Genomic DNA, 22,870 nt, shown 5'->3' on the forward strand with positions numbered 1-22,870 from the left:
CACCCATAGAACGTAATGGGTGGTGAAAAAACACAGGTATCAGGTTTTGCTGTTTTTTATGCCAAAACCTTATGAAGTAGAATATGATTTTTTTGTCACTAAACTATATCAGCATGCACAAGAGATAACTGTAAGCATGACAAAAATGCAGCAAAAACACAAGAAAAACCAAGCAAAACTGTTTTGTTTCCTGCAGCTTCTTTACTGCCAACAGAGCAGGTTTTGTTGCAGCAAAAAAAACGCCACGCGTGACCATGACTTGGTTTATCTTGCGGGTTTTGCTGCTTTTTTGTCACGCTACATTTGTCTCTTGTGCATGCTGATAGTTTAGTGAAAAAAAATCATATTCTACTTCATAAGGTTTTGGAGCAAAAAATGCAGCAAAACCTGATACCTGCGTTTTTTCAGAGTTTTTTCACCACCCATTACTTTCATAGGGTGAAAAACACTGGAAAAACGCTGAAAGAAGTGACATCCTCTATTCTGCAAAAGCCAAACAAAGCACAAAATACTGACACAAAAAAAAACAAAGTAAGTGCGTGAGATTTCTTAAATCTCATAGACTTTGCTGATACTGTAAAACACAGCTGAAAAGTTGCATTGAAAGATGCTGAAAAAACGCCTAGTGCGAACATTGCCTAAGGAGCCACTATATGTGTGTGTGTGTGTGTGTGTGTGTGTGTGTGTGTTTTTATCGATACATTGTAATTCTGTAATGTGGTAAACTGAAAATTATTAATATCTGTTGCTGTAAAAAATACAGATTGTGAATGAATGAGAAAAAAATAGTCTGTGTTCCCAGATTCCCAGGTAACACTTTGTAAAAATTTGCAATCAAACAAAACTAATCAGGAGGTAAAAGTAACAGATTTGTAAAGGAGAAAACAAGTTTCTTACTAAGCAGGGTGGAGAAGCCATAACCTATTGTTGTGGGCCCCTGGTGGGATTCTTGGGCCCCTCCATTGTATGGTTACATGTGGATTCAGTACTAAACAGAGATACAAAGAAATGGAAATGTGATCAGCTCCATGTCAGGATGGGTGTGGGCACAAGTCTTTATTGTAGGGACTCAGTGCAAAACAAAGCATTGTTTGGGCAGTTTATTGGTAGCCATCTACCAGTTTGGCTCAATAATGTCTCAGATGGACAATTTATGAGAATTAGGAGGAACTGTGAGAAAATAGAACATTACCAAATGTAAACCAGTTAATAAATTCACACAAAATGTCTACTTGTGGAATCATTCCAGAAAATTAAGAAAAAAAAATTGGAGGATACCCCCAGGGAACTTTTGTTAACTAATAAGAACAGATAAAGAAGTTATATATATATATGAAGAACTAAAAATCCTGATCATTACTAAGTATCCTAAAAATGGAGGCCTATTAAAACGTATGATTATGAAACATTGGCCAATATTACACCAAGTTAAGGTAATTGATTTAATTTCAAATTAATCTAGCTTTGTGTTTTAAAAAACGCTAAGTTTTGCGAATGTTATTGTCCCTACAATTATAGGAAAAAAGAGCCAGTGAACAAATCTTAATATTTGTTTAAAAGCTGTTTTTTATCCATGAAGTTAAGAACATTAGCCCCGTTTTATCTTTCCCATCATCGGAGGCAAATTAAATTATCTTCCTAAAAAATTCTAATAATTGCTATATCAAGGGGGTTTTATACTGTATTAAACGTCCATGTCAAAAATTATGTATAGGATGAAGGAAACGAGAGTTACAGGAAAGAATGAAGGAACTTGTGTAAAATATCCGTAAGGGATTTATAAGGCACCCGCTTTCTAAACACTATATGGAAAAACATATCAGAGATCTATAGGGGACCACTTTTTGGGATATATGGAAAGAGTTAATAAATGTTGGACAGGGGATGTAGAGTGAAAGTCAAGGGCAGGAGCCTGCTGTATTTTTCACGTTTATACGTTAAAACTACCGGGATTGAACAGTGAGATAGAACTGTGCACTAATTATCTTTCCTGGAGTTGAGACATCCAGTATAATGCTCTTGTCTACATAGTAGTCAAAGGAAGCTTAGGACGTCAGCACTGCTAATGTGTCCACATAACAAGATCATGCCCAAACTCTTGCCTAGGAGCCGGAAAAAGCCCGTATTACGCAAAACAGCTCCTCCAGGTCTACGCTTCTTACATGGTGCCCGAATAAAGTGTCTGTAATGTACCCAAGGATGCTAACCACCCTGATGAAGGAGACCATAGCGCTGAAATGCCCAGGTGGTTTCATCAGACGGATTCTCCATAGCCTTGTGATGTCATTCTGCAGAGAGGCACATTTATATTGGAGCTTTCTGTACATGCGCTTTCAGCCGGATCGCCTATCAACCCAAGATGAGAGGCGTACTACGCCATGGACTTTAGAAATAAAACACCGCCCTGAAGGATATCAGACATAAGACATCACTACAGGATAGTTACACACGGTAGTAACCTGTCACAGTGATTATCTGTAGATAAAAAGTATATGCGGCAGTACTTTATATAGCCATATAACTTAAAGGGACAAGCGTAGAGAGCCCTATTTCCATTATTGAAAGGAGACAATGGGAAATCACAAATGGCCAGAATCCCACATCTCTATCAGATCCACCCAAATAATGGCAATATAGGGATAAAATACAAAGGAAGCCCACATGGCTACCATGGCACCATAACCTCAGTGATACCGGTTCATATGTATGTTCCATCATAAGAGGTTTGTCAGGGTAATGACAAATATCCACAGGTTCATCTGACAGTATAATAAGTGTGGGTCACCAGTCAGCTGATGGTTGGGAGAAATGTCGATCACGCATGTCCGATTTTGGACTACCGATCACATTACTCTCCCAGAGATAAGCAGTCTGCCAACATGTCAACTGGCGGCATTCTCATAAAGAGCACAGGAGCGCACGGCCAAGCGATCGCCCCTGTGTGTGGGAGTGTCGGCTAAGATGGCTCTATGTGAATGACGACCAAGTAATCAGCCGACAGACATCTCGTGTGTACGACCAGCCTTACTCAAGCCTTCATCCTATTCTGTTGGGGAAGGACTTGTCCACTAATCACATTACCCACTTATTGTAAACGATGGGTCATTAGCTTTACAATCTGATGGATTATCAGCCGCTGCCACTTTATTTTGGTGATCATCTGAGAGTGAATCATCTGAATGCGTTAAATCTGCACGGTCCAGTAACTCACGCGGATTCACCTGTGTTCAATAGACGACGGCGCTTTGGACACAGCGTGTGTTCGCTACATCCAAGGTGCTGCTAGTTCCGGATCGTGGGCGCCCGGCCTAATAATTCTGTGTAATATTTGGGGCAAATTCACATGCTCTTTTATATCCCGCACATTATATATGACCGGTTTATTTTCAGTGAGCTGGATTTGACTTTCGCCCATTCTTGATCCTTTTCTCCATTTTTACAATCTGCGTCCGATATATTTTCAGAATATGAAAAAAAATCTAAGTTTCTCCGATCAAGTACTCAGTGAGAAATGGACAGCACTCGTATAACACATGGGTGGTGTCCAAGTACTAGGTGTTTTTTTTTGTTTGTTTTTTTCACAGACCCATTCACTTGAACCAATGACTTTGATCTGCAAATCGGATCAAAATCGGACTTCTGCGTTTTTCTTTTCGCAGACAGTTGGTTGAAAGGAATGTGTCCTGTGTTTAAAAACAGAAAAAAAAAACCACATGAGACAAAAACCGATGTGTGAATGAATTTTCTCATACTCCAAAGGATAAAAAAAACAAACCAAACCCTCTCCAAGTGGTCAGCACCAAAATCTGGAGACGTTTTAGATTTTTATCTCAGTCGTGGATCATACTTGCCCATTTGCTTGTAGGTCGACGAAAAAACTCAGACGGCACACACTGTCATTTCTGTGCCTGTTTAATAGTTATGTGTGATAGGAAAAGCTTGAGAAAACTGCTCATTCACAAAAACTAAGAAAAAAAACACGAAACACTAATATTGAAAACATTGTAAATATTGATGAAAATCGGATCCAAAACACTGCTGAAAAAAAGTCATATTTTTTGCTTTATGCTTTAAAAATGACTGATGTCTGAATGAGGCCTTCAGCTAGACTGGCTGAAAGCAGGGCTGTGGAGTCGGAGTCGTGGAGTCAGAGTCGGTGCCATGGAAATTGAGGAGTCGGAGGTTTGGCTTACCGACTCCACAGCCCTGGCTGACTGTGGCTCATTCCCCACTGTGGCTCCTGCTGGGTGATACATTCGGCACTTTTATCACACTCTACCCATTGGCTTTCATTGTGCCTGATTTTTTCATGTGTCACATTTTGAGCTGTGACTCCAATTCTTTGTGGCCATGCTTCTTTGTCGAATTAACCAGAAAGTGTTTAATGCACATAATAAATCTTCTGCCGTGTATGAGAATGCCACTTTTTTGTTAAACGTACCTTACCAAGGTGGGTAAAGTGGTGGTGTTTCTATTGGTTAGAGAAAAAATGGAATTAATTGACATTTGATTAAAAAAGTGCAATTATTAACGCTTCGGCAATACTTCAGTTTTTGCAAGACAATATTTAAAACCATAAAAATGTCCTTGTTAATTTCAGCTTCTTCCACTTTATTGGCGCTGGGCTGGAATACCAGATACAAGCCATGGACACAAGTGGCGGTGATCCTGGAAGAAAGCAGCCATATTCTAGAATTGCATACGGTCCATTTCAGTTTCTAATCCAAGATTGTTTTGTCATTTTTTCCAGTGGAGTCAGACCCTGGGGATGAAGATCTCAGTTCCAGGGGATGGGATGCAGGGAGACTTATTGGGGAAGCCGCCGGGTTGTCTGGAAGTGTGGAAGATGAACTCAATAAATCCCTGACTCGTGTCGGCTGCCTGGATGTGGACAAGGACCTGGAATTAAAGCAGGAGCTGGTAAATATTATACTATGTGTATGGCTTCATGCATAAAGAACAAACAAACATGACCTGTGCTTTACTCACCCTCCCAGGGCAGCACTGTGTGTCCGCCGCTGCTCCGGGTCCTCTGTTATTGTCACATCACCAGCTCTGCTGGCAATAACTGCGCCAATAGCTCTGCCAATGTTGGCGGCACACTTGCTCAGAGCTGCTGTGCTCATTGATTGGCTGCAGTGCTAGTAACATGACATCAGCGCTGCAGACAGTAAAGGACTCCGGGAACATCACTCAACCTGGGGAGGGTGAGGAAAGCACATAAACAAATTGTAGCCAGGGGAGAGACATTTTCTAAAACCGGAAAACCCTCCTACGCTATGTTCACATGACTCATTTTTTAGGCAGGTTTCGCCACAGAAGCTGATTGAAAGCAATGAAAAGATTGAGCACATGCATTTCTCTGTAAGAAGCGGTCGCTGTGCACATGTTCAGTCTTTTGAACATCTTTTAACTGCTTCAGGTTGGTAAAAACACCAAGCAGTTAAAGAAGACACTTGACCATTCTTCCATTATTTTCCGCTTAGAAGACGCTCTGTACTTTACAATACAAGTCAGTGAGAAAGCTGAGAAGACACCCGCACATTTTTTTGAGCTTTGTGCCATTGTTTTTACCTAAAAATACACTTAACATTTTCTTCATTATTCAATGGAGTGAAAAAAAACGATTGAAAAACGACAGTAAAAAAGATGTCACAAAAGCCATGGGAAAACCCTCCTCAAAACCATTGGAAAAACGCTCAGGAGACGAGTGAAAAATCCCCACAAAAGATGCTTCAGAAAAAAACTCCAGTTTCCTGAACCCACTTCTGCTCTAAAGGCTTGTCAGGTTTGCCTGAGTTTAATGATGTTATGTGCACCTAGCCTGTAGGCCGTGTTCACATGTGGCGTTTTTTCAGCGTTTTTTAATGTGTTTTTTCATGCACATTTTCAGCTGCGTTTCACAGTACCAGCAAAGGCTATGAGATGTCAGAAATCTCATGCACACACATTGGTTTTTCTGTCATCAGTATGTTGTGCTTTGCATAGTTTTTGCACAATACAGCATGTCACTTCTTTCAGTGTTTTGTTCCGTGATTTTTCTGCATTTTTTCACCCATTATAAGTATTAAGTGGTGAAAAAAAAAATCAGAAAATCCGCACGCACCAAAAAGCGCAGGTATCAGGTTTTGCAGCGTGCCAAAACCTGATTAAACAGAATGAGATTTTATTTTATTGCACTAAACTTTGTCAGCAAGAACAAGAGATCAATGTAGAAAAAATACACCAAAAAATGCAAGAAAAACCAAGCAAAAGCTGCTTTTTTTCTGTAGCTTTTTTCCTGCCAAGAGAGCAAGTTTTATATAGGAAAATAAATGCTGAAAAACGCCACATGTGAACATAGAACATAGCCTTATGTTTTTTTCCCAAATCTACTCTTACCACGTGTTTGCATGAAAAGTCTGATTGCTGGGAGCCCTAAGAGCTGCGGCCCCCACTGATCACGAGAACAGAGGTCCTGCGACCAGCAGTTGGAGGGATCAGTGGTTGATCTTGCTCTCTTTATTTGAAGTATATGGAACGGATAGGGAGGGCACAATACAGCAGTGGGGCCCCATCAATGTATTCTCTGAAAATCCCTTTAACATATAGGCTATGTTCACATGTTGCTTTATTTTTCAGCTTGAGTTGGTCAGGCATTGTTCAGTTTCACAGATTGGTCAGGCAATTGTTTAGTTTTACACATTGGTCAGGCATTGAGTTGGTCAGGCAATTGTTTACTGTAAAGGCCCCGTCTCACACAGCGACGCTGCAGCGATACAGACAACGATGCTGATCGCTGCAGCGTCGCTGTGTGGTCGCTGTGTGGTCGCTGGGGAGCTGTCACACAGACAGCTCTCTCCAGCGACCAACGATCAGGGGAACGACTTCGGCATCGTTGAAACTGTCTTCAACGATGCCGAAGTCCCCCTGCAGCACCCGGGTAACCAGGGTAAACATCGGGTTACTAAGCGCAGGGCCGCGCTTAGTAACCCGATGTTTACCCTGGTTACCAGCGTAAATGTAAAAAAAAACAAACAGTACATACTCACCATCTGTTGCCCGTCAGGTCCCTTGGCGTCTGCTTCCCTCTCTGACTGAGCCGCCGTACAGTGAGAGCAGAGCGCAGCGGTGACGTCACTGCTGCGCTCTCACTTTACGGCGGCTCAGTCAGAGCAGGAAGCAGACGCCAAGGGACCTGACGGGCAACAGATGGTGAGTATGTAGTGTTTTTTTTTTTTTTACATTTACGCTGGTAACCAGGGTAAACATCGGGTTACTAAGCGCGGCCCTGCGCTTAGTAACCCGATGTTTACCCTGGTTACCAGTGAAGACATCGCTGGATCGGTGTCACACACACCGATTCAGCGATGTCAGCGGGGCCTCAACGACCAAAAAAAGGTCCAGGCCATTCCGACACGACCAGCGATCTCGCAGCAGGGGCCTGATCGCTGGTACGTGTCACACATAGCGAGATCGCTACTGAGGTCGCTGTTGCGTCACAAAACTTGTGACTCAGCAGCGATCTCGCTAGCGATCTCGCTATGTGAGACGGGGCCTTAACACATCTCTAATTTAATTAAATGGTACTAATCCTATCTGCCATCCTCAGGTGAAGAGACCAAGACATTGTGGTTTAAACCTGAGAAAATCACAAAAATAAACAGGTTACACATCCCGCTGTACCTGCTTTTTTTCCCCTAAAAATGCAGCAAATACTGATGGCAACGTTTTTGCTGCTTTCTTGCACTTACCCATTGCTTTCTATGGGTGCAAAAACGCTGCAAAACCGCTGAAAGAAAGGACATGCTGCAGTTTTCAAAAAAGCAGCAGTTTTCCAATTCAATCAGGAAAAAAAAAAACAAAGTGTGTGCAGGAGATGTCAGAAATATTATAGGCTTTGCTGGTACTGTAAAAATCAGCTTAATTTGCTGAAAAAATGCAGCAAAAAGGCAACGTGTGAACATAGCCTTCCAAAGTACAGTTTGGGGTATTATATCATGTCTTTGCCTTTTTCCATTAGATTGATGACAAGGAATTTGATATCCCCCAAGTAGACACTCCTCCAACCTTAGAAAGCATTCTGAACGAGGTGAGTTTCATGGTGGGTATATTGGAGCCCCAATTCTTTCCTTGGATCTATCTAGGGGTCATCTTCCACCAGAACACGCCCCTTTAATATGGAATGTTTCCAAACTTTTTGTTAACAAAATAAACAAGATACTGACACATTTTCTTTTTTTTGTCTGTTTGTTTTCAGATTTTTGTGTATTCTTTTTCCATTATGTGATTGTGGAGTCTTATTTAACCAGTTCAAGACTGGGTCATTTTCTCCCATTCCTGACAGGGCACTTTTTTTTTTTTTTTTAAATTCACGTGGTTTAACCCCTTAGTGGCTGCGCCAATTTTAACCTTAAAGGGGTACAATGAAGCGTTCCAGAGTTATTACCTCATGAAGTGACAGTGGTCAGATTTCAAAAATGTGTCCTGTTCATTAAAGGGGTATTCCCATCTCCAAGATCCTATCCCAATATGTAGTAGGTGTAATAATAACTCCAATTAGAAATGTCTGATTTGCTTGTTTCTTTCCTAATGTGCAGGCATTGCAGGACCTTAAGTATCCATGGTGACAACCACTGCTAATGTGACAGGTGGCTAGCTGTTAGTGGCCATAACCATGGCTACCTAAGGTCCTGCAATGCCTGCACATGAGCCTAGAGACATTGTGAATCAGAAAAACTATACTACCTTTCTAATTGGAGATATGGGATTGTTATTATTATTACACCTACTACATATTACTACATATTACTACATATTGGATAGGATCTTGGAGATGGGAATGCCCCTTTAATGAACAGGACACATTTTTGAAATCTGACCACTGTCACTTCATGAGGTAATAACTCTGGAACGCTTCATTGTATCCCAGTGATTCTGAGATTGTTAGTGGTAAATTTTGGTCGATATGTTTTGTTTTATTTGTGAAAATATGGGAATTTTGGTGACCATTTTGAAAAATTTGCAATTTTCAAACTTTCAATTCAATTTTGAGATCCTTAAACCAGTTTGTAATGCTCTACAAAATAATTAATAAATAACATTTCCCATATGGCTGCTTTGCATCTGCATCATTTCTCAAATGTCATTTTATTTTGTTAGGATGTCAGAAGGGTTAAAAGTTTAATAAAAAACCTATAGTGCATGGTTTGTAGGTATATAGAACAACTGGCTCACAGAGAAAACTAATACGTTTAAAATAGAACTTTTAATTACCGTATATACTCGAGTATAAGCCGAGAAATTCAGCCCAATTTTTTAGGCTGAAATTACCCCTCTCGGCTTATACTCGAGTCATACCCAGAGGTCAGCAGGGGAGGGGGAGCGGAGTTGTGTAATCATACTCACCTCCTCCTGGCGCGGTCCCTGCAAGTCCCTGGTTCTCTTCTTCCTGTATTGAGCGGTCACGTGGTACCGCTCATTACAGTAATGAATATGGACCCGACTCCACTCCCATAGGGGTGGAGCCGCATATTCATTACTGTAATAAGCGGTACCATGTGACTTCTCAACACAGGAAGAAGCTGCCGGCACCCGGAGAACCAGGGACGTGCAGGGACCACGCCAGGAGGAGGTGAGTATAACGGGGGCATTGCACGATATTCACCTGTCCCACGTTCCACCGCCGGGCTCCGTCTTCCGCGTCCTTTGCAGTGACGCTCAGGTCGGAGGGCGCGATGATGCGATTAGTGTGCGCGCCGCCCACTGCCTGAACGTCAGTGCAGAAGACTCAGCAGCGCCCGGCGGTGGAACGGGGAAAGGTGACTATAGCAAGTGCCGGGGCCTGAGTGACAAGAGTTGAGCATGTGATTTTTTTTTTATTTTTTTTTTAATCGCAGCAACAGCATATGGGGCAAATGTCTGTATGGAGCATCTTATGGGGTCATAATCAACATTTGAGCAGCATTATATGGGGCATATTTTAATATGGAGCATCTTATGGGGCCCATCATGAACTGTATAACACAGAACAAAGAAAAAAAGTACCACTCTATATAATTGCACACCACTAATAAATAATGAATAAAAAGGAAAACTTTATTGATGCATTAATAAAACCAATTAAAATGGTATCATACCAAAATCCCCACATTGGCCCACCAAAATAACATAGATAGGCACAGGCACATGTATTGATTGATGCACAGTAACAATGAAATAAATATTATAATGCAAAAATGTGCCACACATATGTCATAGTATAATACAACGGTGCAATAAGTGCACGAATGTACAAAGTACCCCCAAGGTGCCGGAAGGCTGGATAACGCCTGATATAAAGAGAAGAAATATGTACACCTACACAAATAATCAATGTAGGACATAAGAGAGTTGTACAAAGCACCAGGGCCGGCTGCCGACACAGAATGGTAGTGTGAAATTTGGGCAATGTGGTGATAATAACAAACCACACGCTCCAATATGGCATCATGAACTGTATGGCGCATTATATTATTATTATTTATTGTTATAGTGCCATTTATTCCATGGCGCTTTACATGTGAGGAGGGGTATACATAATAAAAACAAGTACAATAATCTTAAACAATGCAAGTCATAACTGGTACAGGAGAGAGGACCCTGCCCACGAAGGCTCACAATCTACAAGGGATGGGTGAGAATACAGTAGGTGAGGATAGAGCTGGTCATGCAGCGGTTTGGTTGATCGGTGGTTACTGCAGGTTGTAGGCTTGTCGGAAGAGGTGGGTCTTCAGGCTCTTTTTGAAGGTTTCGATGGTAGGCGTGAGTCTGATGTGTTGTGTAGAGAGTTCCAGAGTAGGGGTGATACGCGAGAGAAATCTTGTATACGATTGTGGGAAGAGGAGATAAGAGGGGAGTAGAGAAGGAGATCTTGTGAGGATCGGAGGTTGCGTGTAGGTAAGTACCGGGAGACGAGGTCACAGATGTATGGAGGAGACAGGTTGTGGATGGCTTTGTACGTCATGGTTAGGGTTTTGTAGTGGAGTCTTTGGGCAATGGGGAGCCAGTGAAGGGATTGACAGAGGGGAGAGGCCGGGGAATAGCAGGGGGACAGGTGGATTAGTCGGGCAGCAGAGTTTAGAATAGATTGGAGGGGTGCGAGAGTGTTAGAGGGGAGGCCACAGAGCAGGAGGTTGCAGTAGTCAAGGCGAGAGATGATGAGGGCATGGACTAGGGTTTTTGCAGATTCTTGGTTGAGGAATGTACGGATTCGTGGAATATTTTTGAGTTGAAGTCGGCAGGAAGTGGAAAGGGCTTGGATATGTGGTTTGAGGGAGAGATCAGCGTCAAGGATTACCCCGAGGCAGCGAGCTTGTGGGACTGGGGAGAGTGGGCAGCCATGTACTGTAATGGATAGGTTCGTTGGGGGGGGTCGCGTGAGATGGGGGAAAGATGATGAATTCTGTTTTGTCCATGTTAAGTTTCAGAAATCTAGCGGAGAAGAAGGATGAGATAGTGGACAGACATTGAGAGATTCTGGTTAGTAGGGTGGTGATATCTGGTCCAGAAATGTAGATCTGCATAGAGGTGATACTGAAAGCCATGAGATTCTATGAGCTGTCCCAGGCCAAAGGTGTAGCAGGGGCCCAAGGACTGAACCTTGTGGGACTCCGACAGATAGGGGGCGAGGTGAGGAGGTGGTGTGTGAGTGGGAGACGCTGAATGTCCGGTCTGTTAGGTATGATGAGATCCAGGATAGGGCCAAGTCTGTGATGCCAAGGGATGAGAGGGTCTGTAATAATAGGGAATGGTCCACTGTGTCAAAGGCAGCCGACAGGTCGAGGAGGAGGAGGACAGAGTAGTGTTGCTTGCTCTTGGCGGTTAAGAGATCATTGGTGACCTTAGTTAGAGCAGTTTCAGTGGAATGGTGTGACCGGAAGCCAGATTGTAAGCGGTCAAAGAGGGAGCAAGAAGAGAGATGGGAGGACAGTTCAAGGTAGACGTGTTGTTCCAGTAGTTTGGAGGCATAAGGGAGAAGTGATATAGGCGATAGCTAGATACAGGGGATGTGTTAAGAGAGGGCTTTTTGAGGATAGGTGTGATGGAGGCATGTTTAAAGCTTGAGGGGAAAACACCAGTTTTTAGTGATAGGTTGAAGAGATGGGTTAGGGTTGGGATGAAGACTGTGGTGAGGTTTGGGATGAAGTGGGATGGGAGCGGGTCCAGTGCACAGGTGGTGAGATGCGATCTTGAGAGTAGAGTGGAGAGTTCAACTTCGCCACCATTACAGAAGATCGTTTTGGAGGTGGAGGGCTGGGAAGTCGGGAGGAAGGGCTCTGGGGGTTGTTGACAAAAACTGTCTCTGATGCTATCAATCTTCTGCTTGAAAAATGAGGCAAAGTTTTCAGCTGAGATAAGTGGGGAGGGAGGAGGTGCTGGGGGACGGAGGAGAGAATTGAAGGTGTTGAATAACTGTTTAGGGTTGTGAGACAGGGAGAGGATATGAGAGATGAGAAGTAGGTTTGTTTAGCTGTGGTGAGTGTGGTCTTGAAAGTTGTGAGGGACTGTTTGAATGCGATGAAGTGCTCGTTGGAGTGGGATCTTTTCCATCTGCGCTCAGCAGCCCTGGAAGCACGCCTCAGTTCTTTGGTCAGGCTGGTGTGCCAGGGCTGTCTGTTGATTTTGCGAGCTTTGGTATGTGTAAGTGGGGCAACAGATTCCAAAGCTACAGCTATTGTGGTGTTATATAGAGCGGTAGCGTCATCTGCATTGTGTAAGGAACTTATGTCTGTGAGAGGGAGGAGGGATTCAGAGAATGAATGTAGGTCAAGATGTTTAAGATTTCTGCGAGGGTGTGAAAGTTTGTGGGGTGGGGATTGTAGACATGGAGTGGAGAGAGATGAGAATGTGAGAAGGTTGTGGTCAGAGAGTGGAAGAGGTGAGTTAGAGAGGTTAGATAGGGAGCAGAGGCGGGTGAAGATGAGGTCCAGTGTGTGACCATCTTTGTGAGTGGCTGCAGAAGACCATTGCGTGAGGCCAAAGGAGGAAGTGAGAGATAGAAGTTTAGTGGCAGCTGAGAGGGAAGTGTCAATGGGGATGTTGAAGTCGCCCATGATGATAGTGGGGATGTCCGCGGAAAGGAAATGAAGTAGCCAGGTGGTGAAGTGGTCAAAGAAGGTGCTGGCTGGCCCTGGGGGGCGGTAAATGACAGCTAGTTGGAGGTTGGAGGGGGAGTAGATGCGCATAGAGTGCACCTCAAAGGAAGGGAGGGTAACAGAGGGTGGCAGTGGGATTGGGGTGAAGGATCAGTTATCTGACAGGAGAAAACCAACTCCTCCACCATGTTTGCTGCTGGGGCGGGGTGTGTGAGAAAGGTGGAAGCCACCATAAGAAAGTGCAGCTCCTGATGGGGCTCCTGATTCAATATGAATATTCAAAAACACTTAACCTACTGATGTCTCAATTAATTTTACTTTTATTGGTATCTATTTTTATTTTTGACCTTTACCGGTAGCTGCTGCATTTTCCTCCCTAGGCTTATACTATAGTCATTAAGTTTTCCCAGTTTTTTGTGGCAAAATTAGGGGTCTCGGCTTATACTCGAGAATATACGGTACTTAACAATAAATTAACAGTCAACAAAATAGCTAAAATACACCTGGCCAGGCCAGAAAAATAGGTCAAAATGTTAAATCGGTACACTAAAGGCTAGTTCACCCTATCATTCCCTAATGCACCCCTTTCTGACAGCGGAGGTTGGCCCCCTTTTCTTGGTTGCAAAATGGCACCCTCGCTTACTGACGGCTAACCCTAGATACACCCTATTAACCCCTAACTGTCCAGAAACAATGCCTGGTCAAACCAGCCAAATAAATACCACATGATATACTAAATCCACCCAAAAACCATGTACGGGGGTTATAGTTGAAGGGGATAGAGGGCAAAGGAGAGGAAGTGGAAACATGCAGGGGTGATTATAACCATAAATGATGAGGGACCCCTGTCCCAAACATATATCATAAAATCCAAATCAATACCGTGTCATAAATGACCAAAGGCATAACCTTGCCAAAAATATTTAATACCATCTTTCATGAGAAGGACCAATAAATCATTTCAGGGATTGTCTGTGGGCTAAAAGTGTAGCATAACTTTCCGTCCAACATCCCTATTCAGTTGTCCCTTCCTTGCTGCGGAGGTTGGCTCCCTAACCTGAACGCAATATGTCGCCCCCGCTCAACGGCGGCTCAGCCTCACTTCCCCTATATACTCGCCCTCTAGCTGTCTAACAGATCAAAAACAGGAGGGGAGTGGGGGAGAATTAGAGGGAGGAAAAGGGACAGCGAGAACATGAAAAACTCTAAACAAAGGCATGGTAATGATGAAGGTAATACCAGAAACAAGTGCCAAAGTGCATATGACAATCAATACAAAAGACCAGCTGTCATCTTAGCTGTGGTATTACACTCTTCCCTGCAGGGTCACACAACTGATGTTCTAGGGTCTGACACAGTGCCAATTGCCACATTGCTACTATCCTTTCGCCGCATACTTTTTTTTTAAATTATAGGGGTGATACACGAACTCCAAGTGATAATTCCCCACCTATTGCACTAGTCTCAAAGCAAACACCATGTCACAGATACAACTACTCAGAAAAAGACTTATCTGTCACTCATCAAAGATGTCACAGCAGCCTCGACGCGTTTCCCTCCCATGGTACGAGTTCATCAGGAGGCAAATAGAACCATCAATGTCAATAGATTCAAGATGTCGAAACGTGTTGAGGCTGCTGTCACTTCTTTGAGGAATGACAGATAGGGTAAGTCTTTTTCTCAGTAGTTGAATAGCACTCCTCAAATACTTCAAAATTGTTATCAGAAAATGTTTTAACCCTTCAGGTTATACACAGGAATTAATGCATATTGGAATAATAAAATACTGTATTTTGAGGACTATAAGATACACTTCCCCGCCAAATTTTGGAGGAAAATAGGGGTGCTCCTTAAAGTCCGAATGTAGCTTATCTAAGGGGAGAGCAGTGGAGCAGGGTCGCCACTGCAGGAAGTCGGCAGGAGCAGGAGTGGGGCGATTCTGCGAGCCCTGGTCTGGGAGGAGGGGGTGTCTCGGCGGTGTTCTTAAAAAAATAAATAAATGTCGGCGGTGAAGGAGCGAAATTACCACTGTGCACATTGCTCTTCCTGTGATGGGCTTCAGGAAAATGGCGGCTGGAGGCAGCGCATGCACAGATTTAGATGACAGCTCAATAACCGCCCCTTAACAACTGCTGTTTTTAATGTGTATCAGCGGTTGGTAAGACGTTAAATAGCTGTAAGATATGTATTTCTTGATTAAATATTCAAATATTTTTTTTCGTGATAAGTGGGGCCCTAATTTTTATGTTATTTTTATACTTTCTTTAATAGTTTTTGCAAATATCTATAGTAAAATAAATGAATTGTCTGTTCTTCATAACTTTTTTATGACCACAAAGGATCAGAAAAATAAAAATTCAAAGATTGTTCCCCTTTCCTCAACAATCATTTTGATATATTAGCCCCTTTTTTTTCAACAGGGGTGGGGCCAGTAACACTGGATTGGCAGTGGCTATATTTATTTATTTTCATTTATTTAACACATTGTGCTCCCACATTCCAACTTTTGGGGACATTTCAACATTTAAATATACACTGCTCAAAAAAATAAAGGGAACACTAAAATCCCACATCCTAGATATCACTGAATGAAATATTCCAGTTGTAAATCTTATTCATTACATAGTGGAATGTGTTGAGAACAATAAAACCTAAAAATTATCAACGTAAATCACAACTAATATCCCACGGAGGTGGAATGATGCTCAGAATCAAAGTGGAAAATTAAGTTACAGGCTGATCTAAGTTCAGTGGAAATGCCTCAAGACAAGGAGATTATGCTCAGTAGTGTGTATGACCTCCCTACAACGCCTGCTTTTGCTCCTGATGAGGCGGCGGATGGTCTCCTGAGGGATCTCCTCCCAGACCTGGATCTAAAGCATCCGCCAACTGTTAGTCTATGGTTCAACGTGATGTTGGTGGATGGTGCTAGACATGATGTCCCAGAAGTGTTCAATCGGATTCAGGTCTGGGGAACGAGCCGGCCAGTCCATAGCTTCAATGCCTTCATCTTGCAGGAACTGCTGACACACTCCAGCCTCATGAGGTCTGGTGTTGTCCTGCATTAGGAGAAACCCAGGACCAACCACACCAGAATATAGTCTCATAAGGGGTCTGAGGATCTCATCTCGGTACCTAATGGCAGTCAGGCTACCTCTGGCGAGCACATGTAGGGCTGTGTACCCTCCAAAAGAAATGCCACCCCACACCATTACTGACCCAGTTCGCTCTCCATGGCGTCTCCAGACTCTGTCACGTCTGTCACATGTGCTCAGTGTGAACCTGCTTTCATTTGTGAAGAGCACAGGGCACCAGTGGCAAATTTGCCAATCCTGGTGTTCTGTGGCAAATGCCAAGCGTCCTGCACGGTGTTGGGCTGTGAACACAACTCCCATCTGTGGACGTCGGGCACTCAGACCATCCTCATGGAGTTTGTGCAGACACATGCACATTTGTGGCCTGCTGGAGGTCATTTTGCAGGGCTCTGGCAGTTCTCCTCCTGTTCCTCCTTGAACAAAGGCTGAGGTAGCGGTCCTGCTGTTGGGTTGTTGCCCTCCTACAGCCCCCTCCACGTCTCCTGGTGTACTGGCCTGTCTCCTGGTAGCGCCTCCAGCCTCTGGACACTACGCTGACAGACACAGTAAACCTTCTTGCCACAGCTCGCATTGATGTGCCATCCTGGATGAGCTGCACTACCTGAGCCACTTGTGTGGGTTGTAGAGTCCGTCTCATGCTACCACGAGTGTGAAAGCACAACCAACATTCAAAAGTGACCAAAACATCAGCCAGAAAGCATTGGTACTGTGATGTCGTCTGTGGACTCCACCTGCAGAACCACTCCTTTATTGAGTGTGTCTTGATAATTGCCAATAATTTCCATCTGTTGTCTATTCCATTTGAACAACAGCATGTAAAATTGATTGTCAAACAGTGTTGCTTCCTAAGTGGACAGTCTGATTTCACAGAAGTTTGATTTACTTGGAGCTATATTCTGTTGTTTAAGTGTTCCCTTTACTTTTTTGAGCAGTGTATATTGTTTTATCTGATTTTCCCTGTAACGGGGGCTGTCCCAGTTACAGTGGAATTTCTGGCTGGATTGTAGAGCTGATTGGGTCTCCTTGGACCCAGCACTTCCTGCTTTCTCCCAATACCCACCGATCACATGACCGCCGTGTCAGGAGAAGGAAGCACCTTCAACACTTTCTATTCTATATTTTTTCCTGTAGACAGATGATGAGGATGAAACTTTTATACCGGAGGATCCAGCTCTTCTAAGCATAGAGACAATTGACACCCACTCATGTGACACCTCATCATTGGCCAGCTCTGACAGCGGCGATCGGGCCCACAAAAGGTACGCGTATAAAACGGTTATTTCTTGTCTTTCAGTGTTGTAAATCCTATGCTGTCACAATAGTACATAAATGAGCAAATTATTAATAAATGTACAAGGTTTAATTGGGTTCTTTATTATGTCAGGAAAAAGAGGCTACCGGATGCTTTTTCTCGCCACGGATCAGTAATGCGACAAACGTTACTTAAAGGCATCTCGGCTCAGATAGTGTCTGCTACAGTGAGTATATATAAAATATACCATCGTATTGTCCTATAGAGGATGAACCTAAGAATTTGTTCATAAATTAAAATGTTTAAAAAAAAAAAAAAAAAAAGGATAAACAAACAACAATAAACCTTTTCCCTTTTTCAGGATAAAGTGGATGCGGGTCTGCCCACCGCCATAGTAAGTATTTATCTCTGCAGCTATCATACACTGATGTGCTGAGCTCTCCTTACATTTTATTAAATTTTTTTTTTAAGGCTGTTTCCAATCTGATTGCAGTCGGCACTTCTCATGGACTGGCTTTAATATTTGGTAAGCTCTATAGGGTCAAAATATTTTTTTACCAATTAGACTCCGTTCACACGATGTTTTGGGAGCACTTTAAGGGTATGTGCACACAGAGAATGATCCTCTGCGGATTTTTCCGCAGCGGATTTGATAAATCCGCAGGGCAAAAACTGTGCGTTTTTCCGGCGGATTTATTGTGGATTTACCGAGGATTTACTGCGGTTTTTGTGCGGATTCCACTGCGGTTTTACACCTGCGGTTTTCTAATATGGAGAAGGTGTAAAACCGCTGCGGATTCCGCTCAAAGAATTGACATGCTGCGGAATATAAACCGCTGCGTTTCCGCTCGTTTTTTTCCGCAGCATGTGCACTGCGGATTGCGTTTGCCATAGGTTTACATTGTACTGTAAACGCATGGGAAACCGGTGCAGAAACGCTGCGGATCCGCAGCAAAATCCGCAGCGTGTGAACATAGCCTTAAGGTATACTTTTTTGTTTTTATTTCTTTCTATAAAAAGTATGCTTAAGGGCTCGTGCACAAATTAGTGATTTTCTCGTACGAGAAAATCGATCCGAGTTTCATCCGTGTTTTTGACCAAATTTTTATCAGTTTTTCTCTGATTAAATTAAAAAATTTCTGTGTGAATCTGCCTCCAGAGATTAATTTAAATAAAAGGCCATTAACACGCGATTGGGGCGCCGATGGGTTATTATGATAGCCAGGGGTCTACAGAAGACCCCCCGTGCCTGTCATTGTGAATCTCCTATGAACATTGGCTCATGGCCGGCATTCATAGGAGATCGTGATTTTTTTTTTCTAAACATAGCAGTGCTGAAACCCTGCTATGTGTAGCACAGGTGATCGGCTGATTGCAGTTTCAAGTCTGCTAGTAAACAATGTAAAAAGTGTTTTTTGTTTTTTTTTAAATATGAAAAAAAAAACACAAACGTTCAAATCGCCCCTTTTTGCCCCATTGAAAATAAAACAAACAAAAAATACACGTTTGGACATTTCTGAACGCAGAGATACCAATCTATCAAAATATAAAAACAATTTATCTGATCAGTAATCGGCGTAATGAGAATAAAAAGTCGAAACACCAGAATTACGTTTTTTTTGGTCTCCGCAACATTGCAATAAGAGGTAATCAAAACATTGTATCTACCCCAAAATGGTATCAATAAAAACTTCAGCTCAGGGCGCAAAAAATACCCATTTACGGGTCTTGGAAAATGGCAACAAACGCAAAAACTTTTTTTCATACAAATTTAGGATTTTGTTTTCACCCCTAAATATCAAGGAATCATTTTATTCATTTATTCATATTCTAAAATAAAAAATAAACTCTACATGTTTGGTATCTGTTTACTCGTACTGACCCGGAGAGTACTATTGCCAGGTCAGATTTACTATATAGAGAACATGATCAATGAAAAAAAATAAAAACAATTATTGAATTGCACTTTTTTTTTTTTTGCACAGTTGGAATTTGTTCCCATTTTCCAGTATTCTATATGGTAAAATCAATTTTGTCATTGAAAAGTACAACTTGTCCAGCAAAAAACAGGCCCTCATATGGCTATATTGACTGAAAAGTAAAAAGTTATGGCTTTTGTAAGAAGGGGAAGAAAAAACAAAATATAGCAATGACATAAAGGGGTTAATTACTGCTGAGCTGCAGATTTCCACTATATCTACAGGTCACAGATTCCATTTAATGTCGAGTGTTGAATCACGGAGTAGTCTCCATAGACCCTCTCAATAATGATTTAAAAAATATACTGAGGACATTTATGAAGATGATAAACTAGTGCAAAGAATATGGGAGAGCTTGCCGATGCTGACCGGATGACGGCTGTCATTTTCGATATGAAGAGTGTTCTACATGAAACTTTTATTTCTCTTAATGCTTTTTATGACTTGCCGACTAGACTTCTTACTGATCATTACACCAGAAATAAAGCTATGCCATATACAGGGGCGGACATATGAGCATCTCCTTCTCAGCCACGTCGGCTGTCAGCCACAGAATGGAGGAAATCTGACATGGGCGCAGAGCATGCGGGTGGGGAGAGACTTGCACCTTTCTGGCTCTAATGACCTGTTTTTCTGTCTATTCTCCTATTGTCATGGAACTGGGAAGGCAAAGGTATGATAATCCTCTGCATGCAGCGTATGAGGAATGATGCATGGTATGTTGCGTTCCACGTTACATGTACTTCAGTGGATAATTATTCATTTATTTACATGAATTCTTAACTGTTCGATGGTATCTGAGCAGTATCTTTCTATAGTATACAGATACGACACTACATATTAGAATGAAATCGGCACCAGATAGGGATATGTCGGATACATTCGCCTTCTCAAAGCTGGAGCCGGAAGTGTTACGTTGCTTGTTGAGGTGTTGTAGAGCTCACAGATTAGGCCTATGTTAATATGAGAAGATTGTGTGAATGTAAGTTTTGGTTTCGGTATGAAATACACATCCGTTTTTCTCCACAGACACAAACCAGGCTCTGCGGCTTTGTCTCGGCAGCACGGCTGTGGGTGCCCAGTATGGAGCCGTCTCGGCATTGAGCATCAATAATGACTGTTCCAGACTTCTCTGTGGTTTCGCCAAAGGACAGGTACCTTTCATCACCATTCTTGGGCTTTCTAACTTCCTATGGAGCACTGGTATACATTGGGCCCGATTCATCAAAGCTCTTACACCAGTATTCTGGCATAAAAAGCTTTGTAAGGGTATGTTCACATTGGGCATTTTTACTGCGTGTTTGTTTCAGCAAAACCTGATTTCTTAGCAGGAACGAAGCTGCGGCAAAAACCCATGTTTTGGTGCGTTTTTGTTTGTCTTTTTGTTCAGGTTTTGGTGAGGTTTTTTCAGATTTTTTTGAGGGATAACTTCTGTCTCTTTCTGCATGCTAATAAAGTTGAGTGCCCCCAGAGAAAAAAAAAATAGTTCCTGTAGAACCATACCTCTAGATCCTTTGAAGAGCCGGCAATTCAGCAGACGCGTACAGTAAAATCACAGTGACAGGATAGAATAGCATGAATAGATATGTACACATACATAGAATACACAGATATATAGATGTCAGTGGCACACACACACACACACACACACACACACACACACACACACACACACACACACACACACACACACACACACACACACACACATATATATATATCAGAAAAGCCGGCAATTCATCTGCCGTGTACTGTAAAATCACTGCAGGAGCCGACAGGATAGAAGAGATGGATTACATACAGTAAATACACATAGAATAGGTAGAAATACAGATTTCTGTGACATATACAATTAGTACAGTGTGTGTGCAAATTGCTGGACATGTATTTAATTATTAAAAGATTATTTTTCTGGAAAAAATGCAGTGGGCTCTCGCGTAATTTTTGTAACCAGCAGACGGAAAGCCGACGGCTGGGAGCCGATGTTTATAACCTGGGAAAGGGATAAAACCCATGGAGCTTCCCAGGCTATTAATATCAGCTCACAAGTGTTTACTTAGCCTTTACTGGCTATTAAAATGGGGGACCCCCCCCCCAAAAAAAAAAAAATGATGTAGGGTCCCCCTAAAATTAGAATTCACCGAATAGTACTCAAATTATAATCATATAAAACATAACCTTTAATGTAAATAGATCAAATTAATTTTTCCACATAGTATTGTCAATACCCCATATGATATGGATCTGCACATAAATGGACAAAAGAAGAAAGGAAGCGACATCACCCTAATAGGTTACTATGCATTCTCTTCCTACCAGCGGAGGTTGGCACCCTCAAATCCAGCGCAGTGGCGTCCCCACCCCCACTCAACAACGGCTCTCCCTCCCTTTCCCTGAATAGCCCTATCAAAGATAGGGTGCACAAAGAGAGAGCAGTATTGTACCCTATGTTTTGTAATCAGGTAGACATGGTACCCTGCTCCTGATATACCATATGGCACGTGTAATATATCAGAGAGGGAGGTATACTGAAGCCCAAAAACAGACACCAAAATCATAAATCAAAAGAAGTTAGAAAGTATAGGCAGATATTCAGATTGCTCACATTCCCAGATCTCATATATAGATTGATGCAAAAATAGATGGTACCTTAATATATGCACCATAAACAGTCAGTGTCCAATTTTGCTTCAAATTGTATATTGCACATTGCCCCAAAATCTAGGATCATAGGCACTAAGAGAAATCCCACGGCATTAAAAGTGGGGTATAGAAATCCATATTATGCACTTAACGGAGATTTAACAATCAATTTGCACACTCTGTTCCCCTGCCAATATCCAGAACACAATCATTCAGGGGATTCTATTACCCCTATAAGTCATAGACAGAAATAGCCATTATGCACATTTCTCAACGCGTTTTCCCATAGGTTGGTTCTTCAGGAGAACGTGCTGATATAAATCCCATAAAGGGGAGGACTTATCTTATCAGAAGTCATCAGAGAGACAGCGTGGGAGTAGTGCCCGTCCACATGTGGTCAGGGAGCCGAGATCCGCCATATTTAACCCTTCCTGCAGCCCTCCATTTAAGGCGTCTAGTGTAATCCCGATGTCTGTATCCTGTATTCATGGATCGCAAATGCGCTCCACTCCTCGCATGCACACCAGACCGTGCGGGCGCTGGGATCCACTCTCTGTTATTGATGGACCGCACATGTGTCAGGTGCCCTTACAGATAACGGAGATCTTATATTAAGAAGTGGGTGTAAGTGGAATGCAGAATGCGGTCCACCACCTATGTCCACATACGGTAGATAGCCCGAAATTCTGCCCCAAGGGAACATGTCTCTCTATTCTAGGCAGATGCTAGCTGGAAATAATATCCAAACTGGGCCCATTAACCTCCATATATCCCCATACCTATAAG

At 42.6% G+C, this 22,870-nt stretch overlaps 1 protein-coding gene across 2 annotated transcripts in view; it reads left to right on the top strand.

Annotated features, from left to right (window-relative positions):
* Positions 1–22,870, top strand: part of VPS8 (VPS8 subunit of CORVET complex) — a 245,713-nt gene that overhangs the window by 3,978 nt on the left and 218,865 nt on the right. For both annotated transcript variants that reach the window (XR_013217732.1, XM_077272120.1), the window contains exons 2-8: positions 4,751–4,920; positions 8,003–8,071; positions 17,342–17,469; positions 17,595–17,688; positions 17,824–17,856; positions 17,934–17,988; positions 20,471–20,595. Coding sequence is in view for 1 of the 2 variants with exons in the window: in XM_077272120.1 (XP_077128235.1) it covers positions 4,751–4,920; positions 8,003–8,071; positions 17,342–17,469; positions 17,595–17,688; positions 17,824–17,856; positions 17,934–17,988; positions 20,471–20,595 (674 nt within the window). In the remaining variant the exon portion in view is untranslated. The remainder of the gene's footprint in view (positions 1–4,750; positions 4,921–8,002; positions 8,072–17,341; positions 17,470–17,594; positions 17,689–17,823; positions 17,857–17,933; positions 17,989–20,470; positions 20,596–22,870) is intronic.

This window comes from Ranitomeya variabilis, chromosome 7, assembly GCF_051348905.1.
Source record: "Ranitomeya variabilis isolate aRanVar5 chromosome 7, aRanVar5.hap1, whole genome shotgun sequence".
NCBI classification, from domain to species: Eukaryota; Metazoa; Chordata; class Amphibia; order Anura; family Dendrobatidae; genus Ranitomeya; species Ranitomeya variabilis.